General features: G+C 63.5%; 1 protein-coding gene and 1 non-coding gene across 2 annotated transcripts in view; one reads left to right on the top strand and one right to left on the bottom strand.

Annotated features, from left to right (window-relative positions):
* The window catches only part of PKD1L1 (polycystin 1 like 1, transient receptor potential channel interacting), an 84,815-nt gene that overhangs the window by 32,508 nt on the left and 32,830 nt on the right, over nt 1-19,477 (bottom strand). Inside the window, exons 21-34 of the mRNA XM_066240378.1 lie at nt 18,848-18,968; nt 16,361-16,472; nt 16,086-16,281; nt 15,035-15,091; nt 12,943-13,152; nt 11,313-11,546; nt 10,477-10,587; nt 10,199-10,356; nt 9,668-9,768; nt 9,284-9,476; nt 7,221-7,304; nt 5,774-5,981; nt 3,259-3,365; nt 2,360-2,582 (exon numbers count right to left, since the gene is read on the bottom strand). Coding sequence (XP_066096475.1) covers nt 2,360-2,582; nt 3,259-3,365; nt 5,774-5,981; nt 7,221-7,304; nt 9,284-9,476; nt 9,668-9,768; nt 10,199-10,356; nt 10,477-10,587; nt 11,313-11,546; nt 12,943-13,152; nt 15,035-15,091; nt 16,086-16,281; nt 16,361-16,472; nt 18,848-18,968 — 2,115 coding nt within the window. The remainder of the gene's footprint in view (nt 1-2,359; nt 2,583-3,258; nt 3,366-5,773; nt 5,982-7,220; nt 7,305-9,283; nt 9,477-9,667; nt 9,769-10,198; nt 10,357-10,476; nt 10,588-11,312; nt 11,547-12,942; nt 13,153-15,034; nt 15,092-16,085; nt 16,282-16,360; nt 16,473-18,847; nt 18,969-19,477) is intronic.
* Nucleotides 4,080-4,155, top strand: TRNAP-GGG (transfer RNA proline (anticodon GGG)). Its single transcript has one exon. It is a non-coding gene; the product is annotated as a tRNA-Pro (tRNA).

The raw sequence follows: 19,477 nt of genomic DNA, 5'->3' as shown, positions 1-19,477 counted from the left end.
CACAGGGACAGTCCACAGGCTTGGGGCCCCACCCGGGGGGCCCCACCCAGTGTCCTCGGCAGCCCTGTACCGCGGCCCCATGGAACCACCCTGAGCTGAAAGTCCCACCGCACAGCGGTGACTGCAGTGTCGCTCCAGACAGAACGATAGGTACGAGCACACGGCTGAACAGGGCAATGTCCGTGCAGGATGGGGGGGTCCTGGAGGGACATCACGTGTCGTGTGGGGAGAACGCGTGTGTCGTGTGGGGGAGAATTGTGTGTCGTGGCCCACCACGGGCTCTGGCAGAGGGTCACAGGTCACAGACACTGCACTCTGGGTGACTGGAGTCACAGGTCGGGCTTCTCTGCAGAAGTCCCTGAGGAAACCTGAGCACCAACACCACGACTGCCGCCGGTTACGCTCTGTGGCAACCGTGTCTCTGGCACTCCCGGTGGGCGCTGTGCCTGATTGAAAATCCTTTTCTGAATTCATTATAGACATTTTTCTCCCTAAATTTGTGATATCAGCCTGAGCCTGGCCTGTCCCCTGTGGCAGGTGGCGGTGGGGACGCACTGGGAAGTGTCAGCTCTCGTGGCCCCTGAGCCCATGACACCAGGAACAGTCCCCACCAGTGCTCTCTGCACCGCGGTCTGTTATGGACGCGGGTCCCACAGGTGGGACTTGAGCAAAAAATGGTGCACGAGGGGCCACTACACGGCCTTTCAATGGCAACATTAAAAAAAATTGTGAAGGCCCTGGCCAGTTGGCTCAGTGATAGAGCGTCGGCCTGGTGTGCGGAAGTCCCGGGTTCGATTCCCGGCCAGGGCACACAGGAGAAGCGCCCATCTGCTTCTCCACCCCTCCGCCGTGCTTTCCCTCTCTGTCTCTCTCTTCCCCTCCCGCAGCCAAGGCTCCATTGGAGCAAAGATGGCCCAGGCGCTGGGGATGGCTCCGTGGCCTCTGCCTCAGGCGCTAGAGTGGCTCTGGTCGCAACAGAGCAACGCCCCAGAGGGGCAGAGCATTGCCCCTGGTGGGCATGCCGGGTGGATCCCAGTCGGGCGCATGCAGGAGTCTGTCTGACTGCCTCCCCGTTTCCAGCTTCAGAAAAATACAAAAAAAAAAAATTGTGAAGAAACTGACTCTAAGAAATAGAAAGTGCAAAGCTCACAGGCATCACCCTCAGGGCTGCACAGAACATACTCATAACACGGGACACGCAAACATCACGTTCCACGGTCAGTTTGAGATTCTAGATGACTGGCCTTTCCTCTGGATCCCCCCACTCAGCTCTGACGATGTCTGCTTTCTGGTGATCAGTCTCAGTCTCTCAGGACGCACACCGGGCACTCACAGTCCTTAACCAGTGCCCACCTGGGGACCACAGCCACACAACCTGAACCTGTTACCGTAGTTACAATGAAACTCCTCACCGCAGTGATTCACAGCTGGGAGGTAGAGTGCACTTAAAGAAAACACGGCCCAGAGAAGCAGAGCCGGGCGCCGCATCCTGCCCGGGGCCAGAGTGACGCACAGGACACGGGTGACGCATGGGACCCGGGTGACGCACAAGGACACGGGTGACGCACAAGGACACGGGTGACGCACGGGACCCGGGTGACGCACGGGACACGGGTGACGCACAAGGACACGGGTGACGCACAGGACACGGTGACGCACAGGACACGGGTGACGCACAGGACACGGGTGACGCACAAGGACCCGGGTGACGCACGGGACCCGGGTGACGCACGGGACACGGGTGACGCACAAGGACCCGGGTGACGCACGGGACCCGGGTGACGCACAGGACACGGTGACGCACAGGACACGGGTGACGCACAGGACACGGGTGACGCACAAGGACCCGGGTGACGCACGGGACCCGGGTGACGCACGGGACCCGGGTGACGCACAAGGACACGGGTGACGCACAGGACGGGTGCCGCACAAGGACACGGGTGACGCACAGGACACGGGTGACGCACAGGACACGGGTGACGCACAAGGACACGGGTGACGCACAGGACGGGTGACACACAAGGACACGGGTGACACACGGGACACGGGTGACGCACGGGACACGGGTGACGCACAAGGACACGGGTGACGCACAGGACACGGGTGACGCACAGGACGGGTGACACACAAGGACACGGGTGACACAGGACACGGGTGACGCACAGGACGGGTGACACACAAGGACACGGGTGACGCACAGGACACGGGTGACGCACAGGACACGGGTGACGCACAGGACGGGTGACACACAAGGACACGGGTGACACAGGACACGGGTGACGCACAGGACGGGTGACACACAAGGACACGGGTGACGCACAAGGACACGGGTGACGCACAGGACACTGGTGCCACCTACCTTCCAGAAGCCCAGGCCCCGGTGCAGACGGGTCAGCTCCCGCTCCACGCGGCCGTCCCGCCGGCCTGCGGCCAGCCAGCACTCTGCGGGGAAGAACCAGCCGCGTCCCGGCCCCGCACGCAGCTCCCGCACCATCACGTGGCTGACGAACCAGGCGGGCGAGGCCCCGCGGCTGTCGTGCCACAGGCGGACCGTCCGGAGCGGGCCCAGCGGAGCCGGAGTGCTGAGGACACAGCCCAGCCCAGTCAGCTCGGGGCGGCGCCCGCCTCCCACACTCGCGGGCGGGCGGGACTGGACAACAGGCAGAGCAAGGTCTTGGGGGTGGACGGTGAATCCCACAGGCCCCTCGAGCACAGGACACAAGTGCCTGGCCGCAGGGAGCAGTGACCCCGTGGGCCCCCTCCCAGCCCCAGCCCCTCTGACCTCCCTGAGGTCTGTCTGCAGTTACCCCTCTCCGTGGGGACACGGGACCCCCACCAATAAACCAGTGAGCGCTTCCAGGAGAAAGCCAGCTGCTGCCTCTCCTGCTGACAGCAGGTGCACAGCGCCCTGGTGACGGCCCCGCCCTCCGGCCCCGCCCTCCGGCCCCGCCCTGCGCTGCCCGACACCCTGTGAGCAGGGTCAGTGACAGAGCATGCTGGTGGTGTCAGGCCAGCGCGTCCCTCTGTCCCTCTGTCCCTCTGTCCCTCCCCACACGAACGTGCTATTGAACGGACTTCAGAGGGCAAACTGTACAGAGACGTTAGGACACCGTCTGTGTGAGTCACGGGTCCCTACTGGAAAGTGTGGGTGGTGACCAGGCCGCAGCGTCCTCGCCGGCCCCGCTCCCCAGACTGACTGCACAGGCGGACCAGGCCCCGCTCCCCAGACTGACCGCACAGGCGGACCAGGTCGGATACCTGAGGACGAAGGTGTGTCTGGAATTCCGTTCAAACAGGGGCTTCTCTGGACAGTAGAGCTCCCTGGGTTCTGAATGCCCATTTTCACCACACAGGACGATGTGGACCTCAGAACAGAGACACGAGGGTGAGAGTTCAGGTGCTGGACCCCTGACCCTCATGAGCGCCGGGCAAGGTCCCCCCGTACAACCCCACGCTGGAAGCCAGTGCCCCACGGGGACCCCGCGGCCGGACCCGGGACAGACCCTGCCGGGGCGGGTCAGGCAAGGCCAGATGCCGCCTGGGTTCTCTGGGGCACCTGGCTGTCTCTCCAGTGGGCACCGTCCTCCCTCCGCTCCGTGGTTCCTCCGAGTCATGTCTGGGTTGTTTTGTTTTCACCTTTCAGTCTCTGGTCTTCAGGAGTTCATTGTTGGGCACAGTGTGAAGTAGACTTTGTATTACTTTTCGTGCCAGGAAAGCCACTGTCCCCACGCCTGTCCCCGTGCGGCCCGTGGTCCTCTGGTTTGCACGGCCCCACGTGCCTGGCTTTGGAGTCGGGTCTGGTTCTGAGCATCTGTCTGACCGCCTCCTGACCACGTGACGTCATCTTAGCCGCTGCAGCTTCCGGCCCCTGGTGACCCGCTGGGGGTCCCGCCCGGCTCTTCTCCAAGTCGCTGTGACGGCTTCTGTTCTTCTCTTGTATTCTCGCATTTCCTTCCACCTACATCTGAGAATCAGTTTTCCAAGTTCCACAACATCCTTCCTGAAATTTTGGATTTCACCTCTTTATGTCTTGGTTTTTCTCATCTGTAAAATGGGTATATTAAGATAACTTTTTCCAGGCCCTGGCCGGTTGGCTCAGTGGTAGAGTGTCGGCCTGGGGTGCAGAAGTCCTGGGTTCGATTCCCGGCCAGGGCACATAGGAGAAGCGTCCATCTGCCTCTCCCCCCCCTCCCCCCCTCCTTCCTCTCTGTCTCTCTCTTCCCCTCCCGCAGCCAAGGCTCCACTGGAGCAAAGATGGCCCGGGCGCTGGGGATGGCTCCTTGGCCTCTGCCTCAGGCGCTAGAGTGGCTCTGGTCGCGGCAGAGCAACGCCCCAGATGGGCAGAGCATCGCCCCCTGGTGGGCATGCTGGGTGGATCCCGGTCGGGCGCATGCGGGAGTCTATCTGACTGCCTCCCTGTTTCCAGCTTCAGAAAAATACAAAAAATAAAAAAAAGATAACTTTTTCCAAAGAGCCTTTGAGGTTCGGGGGAGTGAACGAGATGCAGTGAAGCCCAGCCCACGTTAGCCGGTGTTGTTGTTACTAAGGCTTCACGGGTTAACTTGGGAGAAACGAGGAAGATGAGTTTTCCCGTCCTGTCCTGAGCAAACGTCTCTGTGTATTTTGATCTTTCATGCAGACTTCCCCGTGACGGTCTCGCGGGTGCAGTGACTCTCGGCACGCTGGCTGGCATTCTGTGGCCGTGACGGGAACACGCTGGTCCCAGTTACTCCTAGTGACATGTTCTAAGTGGTCACTGTCGTCACATAAAGATTCCTTTGAGGGTTTTTCTGAGTCATCCGGCAATTCTGCTGAGCTTTAATGTCAATTCTGATTATCCAACTAAAGATCCTCCCATTTCTATGCAGACATCATGTCACCTGCCAATCACTAATCTTCCCTCTCCTTCCAAACCTTAAATCCTCGTTCTGGTTCTTGTCCCATCGTCCTCACTGGCATCCCCAGGATGGCGGCAGACATTCTGGAGACACTGTCGTAAGCTCCACGCTGGCGGGGGCTTGTGAGGTGAGGCCCCTGCCATGTGACGCACACCCTCTGTGGCTGTGTCTGTCTGAGGGGAGCCCGGGGGGAGGCCACACGAGCTTCCCCATGGGCAGCACGCCGTCTGACCCGACCACGCTGCGCCCCCCCCTCGCCCACCCCCTCACCCAGCCGCCGCCCCGCCTGCTCAGACTGTGTGGTCTGGAATGCAGCCCAGACTGCCCTGAGAAGTGGGGTGAGTTCCAAGCGCAAAGGGAACCCACCTCCTGTGGGCTCTGTGCCAGCTCACACCACTTCCGGGGCCGGGTGGACGGCTCAGCTCCGCCCCGGCCTCCGCTCTGCTGCCCCACCGGCACAGGGCGGGGCGTCCACGTGTCCACCGTGGTCCCTCTCCTGCAACCTGCCCCCTCCGGTTAGCCCTGCTCACCCCCTCCACGACATCGTCCATCAGGAACTCTGGGAATGTCATCATTAGCCCAGACTCCCTGCCAGCCACGTCCCGCCTGTCCCGAGCTGGTGTGGGCGGCTCTCACACTGCCCAGGTCTCCCTGTGGGAGCCGGTTCACACCATCGACCAACACAGCCTGGGTCTGAGGGTCTGGGAGTCCCACTCGGACAGCCAGTCGCTCTGGGCCGTGTCCACAGCGACGGGGGGAGGGGGGTGGATGAGGCCAAGCAGGAGGACAACGGCCAGCTATGCCAGTGACGAACCCAGGCGGATGACCGAGTCACAGCCGTGCCCCCCCCCACGCCTCCCAGGATGCTTGGCTACCTTGGCCGAACAGCGGGCCGGGGACCGGAAGCCCGTGTCCACGACGACAGCGTACAACTGGTGGCGGGGTGGGGCGCCTTCGTGCAGAAAAACGTAACCAGGTTCCTTCTCTTCACGGTGATCTATTTGTTTGGTTTTAGCAACCAAAATTACATAAAGAATGGTAGAAACCACGACGAAAACACTGGGGAGCAGGTTTTCTGGGTGTCTGTGAATAAAGGGTTAGTCATGAAAATAAAGCCAGAGACCAGCCGGTGCCCCACACACTAGCTAACGTGCGCACATACTAACACACACACGCACGTGCTAACACATGTGCACATGCTAACACACGCACATGCTAACACACGCACGTGCTAACACATGTGCACATGCTAACACACACATGCTAACGCGCACATGCTAACACACGTGCACACTAACACATGCACATGCTAACACATGTGCACACTAGCACATGCTAACACACGCACATGCTAACACATGTGCACACTAGCACATGCTAACACACGCACATGCTAACACATGTGCACACTAACACGTGCACATGCTAACACATGTGCACACTAGCACATGCTAACACATGCTAACACACATGCACATGCTAACTAACACGGGTGCACGCCGACAGGAAGGGCCCCCCACCCTGGTGGAATCTGAAGCCCAGCTGAACCTGTGTGTCGAGTCCCAGCCTCCCGGACTCCTGGGGCCCCCACACCACCAGCCTCTGAGGCGTCCGTGAGTGGCTCAGAACGACCCTTTCCAGCAGCTGGTCTGCGAGGGGTCAGCTCTGTGCTGACTGATCAGTAACCAGGGCGGGACTCCCTGGGGCGTGGCCGCGAGAGAGGAGGGCGCGACGCCCAGCACCCCAGGAAACGCAGACTCTGCCCCTGGAGCTTCAGGCGGAGACCCCGACTGCACGGGCAGCCTGGCGCCATGTGTGGGCAGTGGGTGGACGGACAGACGGGTGGACGGACAGCAAGGCAGACGAGCTCCTGCCGCCCGGGCCCTGGCTGTGGGCGCCCGCGTTCAGAACCTGAGTGTCCTCACTCTGGCTGCACAGTGGCCACAGAGCAGGGGCGTTTTAAACTCCGCCCCTGAGGAGAATGGGGAGAGGGGACAGCGAGGGAAGGCAGGGCCTGTGTGTCCGGCAGCGTCGTCCCCGTGGATGCTGACCGGGCCTGTCAGCCACACCGACCAGAGGCACACAGAACTCAGGCTGGACTAGGACGGACCCCTCCCCGCCAGCGAGTGAGGACAGACAGACAGACGCGGACAACTAGATGACACTTGAGTGGCAATTACCTACTAGCCCTGTGTATTGGAAAACACACTGACCCCCACGCGGCCATGGCCCCTGCTGAGCCCCGGGGGGACGAGGGGGAGAGGCAGCCTGAGCAGCTGGCCCTGCAGACGACGCGCTCTGTGGCCCCCACAGCAGACTCACCCCTGGAACTCAGCCACGTCGCTGGTCTCCAGAGTGGCATTCAGGTCTCTCCTCGCGACGGAGAAGGCGGCGAGGCGGTCATAGCTAGGAGAGATGCGGTGAGTGTCACGGGTGCCCCCGGGGGGCAGCGTGTGGTTGACGGGGGTGAGGGCGACGAGGGCCGGGAGCAGTGGTGACGCTTGGGCCCGTGTTCGGCTGTGAGGTGGGTGATGTGGGACTGACTGTGCCCGCAGCAGCGCCGTGCGGAGTCGCACGAGGGGCATGAGGGGCACGAGGGGCACGACGAGCACGAGGAGCACAAGGGCAGCCAGCCCAGGGTCTGGCCTGGACACACTCGCCGCCCGACAGGCAGCCGGGAAACAGCTTTGTAGGACTTGACTTTTGTTAAGGTGACGATGTCCACGTGTGCCTGAGCCGGGCCTCCCGATTCTGAAGAAAACGCAGCCACAGCCTCTGACAGAAGCGCCAGCTCTGTGACTGGATAACAGAGAATCTCTGATTGAGCAACGTGACTGACGAGTGGGAGCCCCGGCCGGGCAGAGCCGTGTCCTGTCACGATGTTCACCCTCAGCCAGGCCGGCCGGGGGCCCAGAGGCTCCAGGCTACGCTGGGGAGACCACGAGCACGTGTGCAGGGACAGAGCGCTCACACTGGGCTCCGTCACCTGCCCTTCCTCTGTCCAACAGACGTGCGCCCGGCACCGCCCCATGATCACTGGGGACGGCGGGGAACCGAGGGCAGTGAGTCACCAGACCCTGCTCCCCGGGGGGTTCCCCACAGCCAGGGGCACAGCCAGGGGCACACACACGGCTCCCTGCTCCACCATGGGGACGGGTGCACAGCCAGGGACACACACACAGATCCCTGCTCCACCATGGGGACGGGTGCACAGCCAGGGACACACACACAGATCCCTGCTCCACCATGGGGACAGGTGCACAGCCAGGGGCACACACACAGATCCCTGCTCCACCATGGGGACAGGTGCACAGCCAGGGGCACACACACAGATCCCTGCTCCACCGTGGGGACAGGTGCACAGCCAGGGGCACACACACAGATCCCTGCTCCACCATGGGGACAGGTGCACAGCCAGGGGCACACACACAGATCCCTGCTCCACCGTGGGGACAGATGCACAGCCAGGGACACACACACAGATCCCTGCTCCATAGCTGGGACAGGTGCACAGCCAGGGACACACACACGGCTCCCTGCTCCACCATGGGGATGGGTGCACAGCCAGGGACACACACACGGCTCCCTGCTCCACCGTGGGGACGGGTGCACAGCCAGGGACACACACACGGCTCCCTGCTCCACCGTGGGGACGGGTGCACAGCCAGGGACACACACACGGCTCCCTGCTCCACCGTGGGGACGGGTGCACAGCCAGGGACACACACACGGCTCCCTGCTCCACCGTGGGGACGGGTGCACAGCCAGGGGCACACACACGGCTCCCTGCTCCACCGTGGGGACGGGTGCACAGCCAGGGGCACACACACGGCTCCCTGCTCCACCGTGGGGACGGGTGCACAGCCAGGGGCACACACACGGCTCCCTGCTCCACCGTGGGGACAGGTGCACAGCCAGGGACACACACACGGCTCCCTGCTCCACCGTGGGGACAGATGCACAGCCAGGGACACACTCACGGCTCCCTGCTCCACCATGGGGACGGGTGCACAGCCAGGGACACACACACAGATCCCTGCTCCACCATGGGGACGGGTGCACAGCCAGGGGCACACTCACGGCTCCCTGCTCCACCATGGGGACAGGTGCACAGCCAGGGACACACACACAGATCCCTGCTCCACCATGGGAACAGATGCACAGCCAGGGACACACACGGCTCCCTGCTCCACCATGGGGACAGATGCACAGCCAGGGACACACACACAGCTCCCTGCTCCACCGCGGGGACAGATGCACAGCCAGGGACACACACACGGCTCCCTGCTCACAGGGGACAAGGTCAGGAAGGCTCGAGGGCCTGGGCCCAACACAGGAGAAGATGCACTGAGACTCCCCGCTCTCCCTCAGCGCCGTGTCCATACCTGCAGCTCACCCTTCCTGGAGACGTGCCCGACTCGGGGGAAAAGCTCTCAGACTTCCAATGTCCCCTCTCCCAGAGCTGGCACTGGACGCCCTGGAAACGCACTCTGTAGGTCACAGCCTGGGCCAAGTATTTGTCCGGAGGTTTCCTGTCATAGTCGGCATCCAACAGGGACAAGTACCCCACGGCGGGGCCTGAGGGGGAAAGTGAATCTGGAACCACAGCCTGAAGTTTGCAAAGAGCCCAACTCCGTCCCCAAGGCAGATGGGGCGGGACCGGGGGACGGGGAACGGCTGGACACGGCAGAGCGCCACGACCACACACGTCGGAGCCTGGGCTCCGTCACGTGGACACGCCGAGGGCGGGGAGCGTCCTGTCCACCGACCTGTCAGCAGAGCGGCCGGCACAGAAACGTGTGCCGTGGGCCTGTCCCAGACGTGGGTCTGTTTGACCAGAAACTCCGAGGGCGTCGGTTTCTCGGAGAACCTGGGGACGAGGGCGGAGCTGGGACGAGGGCGCGTTTTGGTTCTTCCTCCCGAAGGCTCGGTCAGCTGGCTGTGCGGACGCCCTGTCCCCACGGGGAGGCAGGCTGCGGCCCAACAGGACAGACGCTTCCTCCACGGCCCCTCCCACTGCTCCTGCGGACAGCGCGACACTCGGCCCTCACTTAATTAAAGGTCCCAAGTACACGTGGGCACGGACGAGGAGGCGACCCCGCCCGGCCTGCCGGGACACCGCACGTGGCTCGGGTGAGCGGGGAGGTGGCAGAGACAGGTGCTGCTGCCCGAACACAGGTCCGGCCCCCTCCCTTCACACACCAGCCTCACAACTGCTTCCGAGTGCGCGTTCCCTCGCGAGACCTGCGGACAGCGCCTCTCTCGCCCGCTCCCACCGCCGCCGCCGCCCCAGCACGCACCTCACCAGCAGCAGGACGGGGAAGGCTCTCGGACCGGGCCGGGAGAAGTCCACCCGCACCTGCAGGGACTCCCGGGGGGCCGCGGGGAGCCCCGCGACGCGGTGGACGTTCACTCTGTCCCTGCGCAGCACGAACGCCACCTCGCCGCCCCCGGCTTCCTCGCTGCCCCCGGCTCCCTGTCGGCACGAGGGACATGACGTTGGCCTGCGGGGACCTGACCGCGTCCCGCGTCCCGGGGCAGCCTCAGCGCAGCGGGGTGACCGGCCGTCTGTCCTCACCGCACCGTCTTCCTCCCCGAACTCCACGGTCACAGGCGTCCTCAGCCGCGGTCTGCGGAGGGGCCTTCCGCTGGGGCAGCCGAGCAGGGACAGGGCGAGCACCGGGCCGGCCTGGGGACACGGGCCCAGCTCACGGCACTGGCTCTCCAGGTTACAAAAGTCACTTTCCTTCCTTTTATTGCTTGTTAGGTGGGTTATTTTCACAGGCTGCCTATGAAAATAATCCCAACTCACATGCCTATTTCCCTAAAGCAAGGGGGTGTGAAGGCTTTCTAAAATCAGCATTTTTTTAGCAAAATAATGAGTCTGTCTTTCATTTGTCCATCAGACATTATTGGGGACCCAGCTGAGCCAGGTGCTCAACCACGCCTGGGGCACAGAAAACACAGGAGTGCTGGTGCTCTGACCCCTGACCCATGACCTTTGACCCCAGCCTGTGATCCAGGTCACTCATGTGATCAGAACCACAAAACGCTGGCACGAGACGCCGGCGTCTCCAGTGTCACATGCTCTCTGACTCTGGTCCCCTCTCCTGCCCAACCTCCCGGGACCCAGCGGCCGCCCTTGCTGGTGACACATGCTCGGACCCACTCCGGCCTCTGGCTGGGACGGTGGGTCACAATGGCCCACAGGACACCGAGCGGCCTGTGTCCAGGGCCCCAGGCCTGCTGAGCGTCTCCTGCAGGACAACAGACGCAGCAGCACGTCTAGGGGCCCCGCTCTGGGAGCCGAAACCAGGCGCAAATGGGGCTCCCTGGCCCCCTCTTCTCATCAAAGCATGGCCGCCGTGCGTCCGAGTGGGTCGCCAGAGGGACCGTTCGCCTGCCACGCCGTACCTGACCAGGACCGCGTCCCCACGGACACGGACAGGAACTCCTCCTGAAGAGCACGAGCCGGCTGGCGTAGCAGGGGCTCCGCGCCTCCGGCCCGGCCAGGTCCGCGGGGAGGAGCACCCGGACGGGGCCCAGGCGCTGCACGGAGCTCTGAGGGCCGCGGTGCAGCTGCGTGCGGAACTCCATCTGCCCGGCGTGGACGTGGAGCTGGCGCCGGCCGCCCGGAGACAGCAAGCCCTGGAACGGCATGGGCGAGAGGCCGACGGGCGGCAGTCAGCCCCCTGGGTCAGACTGGGGAGGCCGTTTGGGGCTGAGCCACGACTCCGCTGTGAGGACAGGCTGCCCAGTGACAGCGACGCAGACGTGTGCTTTGATGCCTCTCTCTGTGGCTTTCCATTCCCCGTGACATCGGCTGTGTGTCCTGGGGCTTCTTCGTCCACCTGGAGGGAGCTGTGTAGCATGGTCAGGACAATGCCTGCGGGCCCGGCAGTGCCCTGGAGCACACGCCTCGGGACTCAGAGCAGGGAGGGCGCCCGGTGTGCCCCGTGTCCTCAGTGTGTGGACAGCTGAGACGGCTGCAGCCGCTGGGCTCAGATCTACCTTTCCGCACACATCACCCGGAGGGTCAGTTATAGAGCCGGTGGGTCTGGGCGGGCGGGCGAGGACAGAGGAGACACAGACGCTCCGGAAAGCACAGGCACTTCCCGGCTGAGGGGCCCAGCTAACCCTGAGCAGAAACACGTGGCGTGACCGTGGGTGCGCTCAGCAGGCTCTCCCAGAGGAACGCCTGCTTTCTACACCAGCATGCGTCAGCAACAACGTCTGCGCCCCTCAGAGAACAGGAAGCTCTGTTCTCAGACACTGCCCGGCACCCCAAGAGAAGATGCTCAAACCCTCGTGGACAGGGCGGGAGCAACCTGTCGCCAGAAACATTCCAACGTTCCCACGAAACACAACATTCAAAATGAAAATTTCCAGTTGGTCCGAAGGTGGTGGGGTTATTGTTAAGCTGATCAAAATGAAAATTTCCAAATATTAAACTGCCACCCGATATCATAAACATCGTGCTCCAGGAACTGACGGCATTCTGGGTTTCAAGAAGTGATCACTGAAACAGTTACCATCGGGGGAGGAAACAGTTACTGTCCAGGGAGGAAACAGTTACCATTGGGGGAGGAAACAGTTACCATCAGGGGAGGGAACAGTTACCATGGGGGGAGGAAACAGTTACCATGGGGGGGGAGGGAACAGTTACCATGGGGGGGGAGGGAACAGTTACCATCAGGGGAGGAAACAGTTACCATCGGGGGGAGGGAACAGTTACCATCAGGGGAGGGAACAGTTACCATCAGGGGGGAGGGAACAGTTACCATCAGGGGAGGAAACAGTTACCATCGGGGGGAGGGAACAGTTACCATGGGGGGGGAGGGAACAGTTACCATCAGGGGGGAGGGAACAGTTACCATCAGGGGAGGAAACAGTTACCATCGGGGGGAGGGAACAGTTACCATCAGGGGAGGAAACAGTTACCATCAGGGGAGGAAACAGTTACCATGGGGGTGGGGAGGGAACAGTTACCATCCGGGGGGAGGGAACAGCCACGCGTCACCCGAGGAGAAAGAGGACAACGTACCAGCAACGCGTCCGAGACGACCTGAACACCTTCCTCGTGCAGGTGGCCCATGCATGAGTGACTACAGTCCGTGACCTCCAGGACCCCGGACACAAGGAGGGCCAGCGCCTGCACCAGCCCCTCGTCCGACAGAGAGCCTGTGGCGGGCCGGCGAGCGGCCAGCAGCGTGCGGGCGTGTTCGAAGATGAGCCAGGCACTCGTGGCGCTGAGCTACACGGAAACAAAGGCCCGAGGGGGGCGTCTCCTCAGACGTAGCGCACAGCCCACAGCGTCCCCCGCCCCGGAGAAGTGGACCCCCGAGTTTGGGCTCCGAGGACGGGCTCAAGTCCCGGTCTGCACCGACGCTGCAAGTGCCAGTTCCTTCTGAGCGTTTCCTGACCCGTAAAATGACCAGAGAAGAGAAAACGGTCGCCGCAAAGCAAGTGGAGTCTCAGTGGACGGCTGAGGGCGTGCCTCTTCTCTGTGGTCACTCTGTAGGTCAGGAGCTGGCTAGCAGAGAGCCAACTGCTCCTCAGGGAGATGGTCAGCAGTCAGCTGGACACAGAGCTGGACTCGGGTCCATGCTCAGAGCCCCAGTCCAGTGTCCCCACTTCCCAGCCGTGACGGCAGTCTCCCCATCCAGACCCTCCCTACACAGAGGAGAAGAAAGAAGCCTCTCTCAGCCTTTATGCCACGAGGCCCCTTGCTCTGAACCCCAACTTTACAAGTCCCTCCTTCCTTCTAGAACCTTCTCTCATCCGCCACGGCCATTCTGTCCTGCCACATAGACCCTCTTCCTGCTCCCCAGTAACTAAGACCTCTGCCCAGAGCACACAGCCCGCAACGCCTCCACAGTCCCTGGCAGGGACAGCCCCATCTCCCTCCCTCTCCAAGCTCTCCACATGGACCGCCTTCCAGCACACAGGGGAGTGGACACCAGCACCTGGGGTGACGTGTCCCCCACCCTCACAGGGGGGTGCTCCTACTCCCGAGAGTGCTCAGCCGCAAGCCTTGGGCACCCTCTGCCCGTGAATAGCAGTAGGTGTCGCAGGAGGATAAGACTCTTTCCAATCCTGTGCCCACACGCCTGTCTCACAGCCAACGAAATTACAGTGCCTTTCCCGCCTGTCTGTTTAGTGGCCCCCAGACCCTGCCCTGTGGACCCTGTGACTGTCCCGGCACACTGACCAGGACCCGGCACACTGCCCGAGCTCCCCTCGCCCGTGCGAAGGACCGAGTGTTCCCTTCCTCGTTCGTAGGAAAATGGCTGAGAGATTCAACTGCAGCTTTGAGACAAGTCTTTGGTGTGGACTTCAGAACGCCATGTCCTGCCCCCGGCAGGCAGTGATAAGACTGTTTATAGGAAGCAGCTGGTCCCTGTAGCCATTTTCCTACCTGCCTGGGGGGCATCCGGTGGTCATCTTTCTCTGCACCTGAGTCCACTGTAGACTAATGTGACCCAGGCTCTGCTGATCTGCTTGATGAGCAAAGAGACCAGTAAACACGATGAGGCTGCAGAGATCTGGGCTCTCAGTCCTGGAGGCCGGGAATCCCCTGGACCCATCTTTTCTCTGTGTTGTGTCCTGTGTGTGTTTTGTTAAGCCCTGCAGTTCCTTCCTCTCATGCACGCCCACAGCCGAGCCGGTCCTGGCACGGTGCCTGAGCAGCTCCCGTGGCTGCCAACCTGTGCCTGGTGAGGTCAAAGGGAGGCGCTTCTCTCTGGGAGCCAGGCTCGACTGAACAACACGTGGCTAAGAAACACTTCCTAAAATCCAACTCTTCTTCCAACAATAAAATCAAACTATTAATAGTTTGTAAATGCATGGAAACCACCATGAAGGTCCCAGACACGTGGTAACGCATCATCAAAACAGACTCTCAATTGAAAGGACAACCTTGCATGTCACCTGCAGTCCACCTCCGGCTTGCCACCGGCTGTTAGGAGAGAGGTCCCTCACCAGTGACGGGGGACAGAGTGCTATTCAAGTGCATTCCTAGGGCAAGTCCTACTTCCAACCCAACTGTCCGAATGTCCTCCGCGCAGCTTCTCCCGGGACTGACCGGGTCCGCGCTGCACTGCGAGAAAGCCGGGCAGCCCTCGGGCTGAGCTCACCTTGTTCGGGAAGCGCAGAAGGTCCTTCAGCACGAGGATGGAGTCGGCCACCTCCTCCTGACCAGGACAGAGGGCACACGAACCAGAGGAAACAAGGGGAGGGGGGAGGTCAGCCTGTCCGCTCGGGGCTGCGTGCCAGCTTGCTCGTGTGAACACGCAGCACCGCCCACGTGCCCCGGCGTGGAGTCCAGGGACACCGACACCACAGAGGCCACTGCCGTGTCGGCCCCCCGTTTTCCTGCTTGTGTGGCCCCCTCCCCTGGGCCTGCTGGCCACGGTCCACCCCGCCGAGAGGTGACACAAACGGTCAGGGACCAGCAGGGCAGCACAGGGGGAACTCCGGGGAGGGTGAGAGGGAACACTGGAGGGAGCAGTGTCAGGGCCACTGCCTGAGGGACGGGGGGGGGGGCAGAGTGCTCTGCGACGTGACAGCCCTGTGACAGCAGAGGACGGGGTCAGACACCCCGCAGCGAGGACAGTGTTGCTGTGGGGCGTTGCCTTGGAAGCTGCATGGAGTCATGACCCTAACAGCCGCATCGCTGTGACGGGGGAGACCCGGCTGGGCTGAGAACTGCCCCTCAGAGCAGCGTGGGCACGCCCGCGGGGACAGGTGGCTGACGGTGGTCTCTCTCTAGTAAACCAGCCGCGTTCGTACACAATGTGTGAGCAGGCGAGAGGTCACAGCCACACATCAGAGCACGCGGTCCAGCCCCCTGGGCTCATTCCTGATCGTGTGTCACAGGCACGACCCCTTGCAGGCCACACTGGTCCCTGCCACGTCAGGGCCCTGACAGACGCTGCCCCACCCCACCCCGTTCCGGGTCACACTGGTCCTGTCACATCAGGGCCCTGACAGACGCTGCCTGCCCCGCTCTGGGTCACACTGGTCCTGCCACGTCAGGGCCCTGAGAGACGCTGCCCGCCCCGCCCCGCTCCGGGTCACACTGGTCCTGCCACGTCAGGGCCCTGAGAGACGCTGCCCGCTCCGGGTCACACTGGTCCTGCCACGTCAGGGCCCTGAGAGACGCTGCCCGCCCCGCTCGGGCCGCACCTGGTCCTGGGGGGTCAACGTGCACACTGAAGAAACGAGCGCGTCCTGAATCCGTGACCACTGGCCACAGGGGGGGCTTCCGTGCTCCTCGGCCCAATGAGCCAGGACCCTGGTGGTCATGGAGACGTAGTTCCTGATGTCCCTGTCACTCCCCGTCTGCCGGAGGGTGGACAGGGCGTCCAGGCTGGAGTTGTACCTGGAGGACACGGAGGAGTCACCACGGTTGCTCCAACTGAGGGGGGGGCGCTCCCAAGAACACAGACGAGGTCACTCACACGTCCTCGCCGGGGCAGCGGTCGCCGTGGAGACGGGGCAGCACCGTCACGGCCACGGCACACGGCCGAGTCTGGGAGCCGTCGCCGTCGGTGACCACAGTGGACACCAGGACTGGAAGGAACGTGGCAGGGAGGTCAGCAGGGCAGGGGCGGCGGGGAGGTCAGTGGGGAGGTCAGTGGGCGGCGGCGAGGTCAGTGGGGTGGGGGCGGCCGGGAGGTCAGTGGGCAGTGGGGAGGTCAGTGGGCAGCAGGGAGGTCAGCGGGGTGGGGGCGGCGGGGAGGTCAGTGGGGAGGTCAGCAGGGAGGTCAGTGGGCGGCGGCGAGGTCAGTGGGGTGGGGGCGGCAGGGAGGTCAGTGGGGTGGGGGCGGCCGGGAGGTCAGTGGGCAGTGGGGAGGTCAGTGGGCAGCAGGGAGGTCAGCGGGGTGGGGGCGGCGGGGAGGTCAGTGGGGAGGTCAGCGGGGAGGTCAGTGGGCGGCGGCGAGGTCAGTGGGGTGGGGGCGGCAGGGAGGTCAGTGGGCAGTGGGGAGGTCAGTGGGCAGCGGGGAGGTCAGTGGGCAGCGGGGAGGTCAGTGGGGCGGGGGCGGCGGTGAGGTCAGTGAGCAGTGGGGAGGTCAGTGGGCAGTGGGGAGGTCAGCGGGGCGGGGGCGGCGGTGAGGTCAGTGGGCAGTGGGGAGGTCAGTGGGCAGTGGGGAGGTCAGTGGGCAGCGGCGAGGTCAGTGGGCAGCGGGGAGGTCAGCAGGGCGGGGGCGGCGGTGAGGTCAGTGGGCAGTGGGGAGGTCAGTGGGCAGCGGGGAGGTCAGTGGGGTGGGGGCGGCGGGGAGGTCAGTGGGCAGCGGGGAGGTCAGCGGGGTGGGGGCGGCGGGGAGGTCAGTGGGCAGTGGGGAGGTCAGTGGGCAGTGGGGAGGTCAGTGGGCAGCAGGGAGGTCAGCGGGGCGGGGGCAGCAGAGACGTTTCCCCAAGTGCTGACGACGGCAGGGACGGGAGGTCAGCAGGACCCGTCACCCGACCTCGGCTGGCTTGTCTGTGTGTCTGGACGGTGGGGCCACAGGGCGCAGAGCTGATGGGGACACCCCCTCCCTCTGGGGAGACCGTGCTCCCATGGGCAGTGGGCAGGACCGGCAGGAGCGCCGGCCGGGAGGGCAGCCAGGTCCCAGAGTGGACGGAGGCAGGCCCGTCACGCGGAGGGCCAGGAGGTGGTTGCCCTGCTCACACACGCTCTGTCCCCAGACCTGCGCGTGTGCCTGTGGCAGTGAGACCCCACAGGTGGCCAGGACTGGCACCTGCTCGACCTGCCCGCATGCTCAGGGGCACAGTCGTGTGAAACCGTGACGAGCCCAGAATTGCAGAGGGAGGGAGGCACCGGCTGTGGCAGTTTGTGCAGACAGAGGAACAGGGCAGGAAGTGGCTTTCGGGGGACTTGGGAGCTCCTTGCTGTGACAGGGCCCCGGGTTCGTGGTGGGGACTTGCAGCTGAGGTAGAGCTGAGTCCCCGTGGGCAGGGGCCCCACCCATCCCTGCCGGTGGAGGTCTGGGGAGAGGAACCCCGGCCTGAATGCGAGTCCTATCCTGACCCGGCTCTCAGGATGGGGCTGCAGGACCTGGGTGAGCAGCCGTCGAGGGAAAGTCCAGGAGACAGAGCAAGGCCATCTCCGCCCAGGGGGCTCACGAGGCTGGCCCGAGAGGCATCCCCACCCATGACTCACGTCCTGTGTCCCCGGGACAGTCAGCAGACTGCCCCACCCTGAGACCACAGGGCCCCCTGCTGCATGGGGCTCAGTGTCACCACTGCACCCAGAAGGTGGTGCCGGTGTGTCTAACGGGGGTCAGGCCAGGTCTCACGACGGAGAAGACAGCTGGGTCTGAAGGAGGGACGAGACCTAAACGAACCAGGCGGAGAAGCCGGCTGGGAGTTCAGGCGGAAAGCGTCCTGGCAGAGACGCGGCCTGGCCTCCGCAGTAGAACCCTCGCCAGCCTGGAAAACGCGGTCACTGCGGGACCCTCGCTCAGCTGCCCTGGGTCCTGCGGGGGGGGGGGCGTCTCCGAGTGGCTCTGCCTCTAACAGGCTCCCCTGAAGCAGGTCCCAGGGGCGGGTCTAAGCGGGAGGGACGAGGGAATGGCTCAGAGGACACACCCTCCACCCCCACCCCCCCCACCCCCGCTGCTCTCAGCGAGACGGGGCTCCCGTTCCACCGACAGACGCTGGGTTCCCGGGCCCACACATTTCACCAGCACGCAGAGACAGCGGCTCTCAAATACGTTCCCGTGTACAAAACGTTCCTTGTTCCTTTACGTTACATTTCAGATTCCAGCTCATTCACACTGGAATGTTCTTTCTCAGAAGTCGGCAATCACCCTCAACTAAAGAGCACTCGACTTGTTCCAGAGGAGTAGAGATAGTTTTGCCATTTTTGTTTCTGGCAACCAGGGAAGAAGGTTTAGAACCACGAGCGGGCGTACCCCGTGACCCAGGCTGGCCCGGGGACGTACCTCGGTGATGGTCCTGGGGCTCCCCGGCCGGCAGCATGAAGTAGAACTCGGGGTCCCAGCCCCAGTACAGGCTGCGCTGGGAGGCGTTTCCTATCCGGTAACTAAACTCGTAACGGAAGTCCTGTGACCCGTTCCAGGAGACAGCAACCACCCCCCAGAGGAACACGTTAACTGGGCCCGAGGAGCACTCGCACCCCATCGTCACACCCCTGCGGGCTCGGTGCAGACAGGCTCGGGCAGGAACAACACGTGTCCCCAGAGCACATGCAGGGGGTGACCTCCTGCCTCCAGCAGCCCCGTCCAGAGCCTGGAGAACACCACAGCTGCGTCTGTCCCTGGGGTCCTGTGCTCTCCTGGCCTGGGGTCCCCTTGGGGTGGAGGGGGTGAGGCTGCACCTCCACTGCCCACTGGGGGACACTGCAGATGGAGGATGGGACCGGGGCACTTGCTCGAGTGGGGCCTCCGGGGAGGAACCGCCTGGCAGGAGGTGGGGCGGGGCAGGCTTGGCGTCCTGTGCCCCCGGGACCGGCCCACCCTGAGATCACAGGGCCCCCTGCTGCGTGGGGCTCAGTGTCACCACCTGCCCCCAGAAGGCGGTGCCGGTGTGTCTAACGGGGTCAGGCCAGGTCT

Source organism: Saccopteryx bilineata, chromosome 7 (assembly GCF_036850765.1).
Source record: "Saccopteryx bilineata isolate mSacBil1 chromosome 7, mSacBil1_pri_phased_curated, whole genome shotgun sequence".
NCBI lineage: Eukaryota > Metazoa > Chordata > Mammalia > Chiroptera > Emballonuridae > Saccopteryx > Saccopteryx bilineata.
This window is presented reverse-complemented; position numbering and strand designations above follow the sequence as displayed.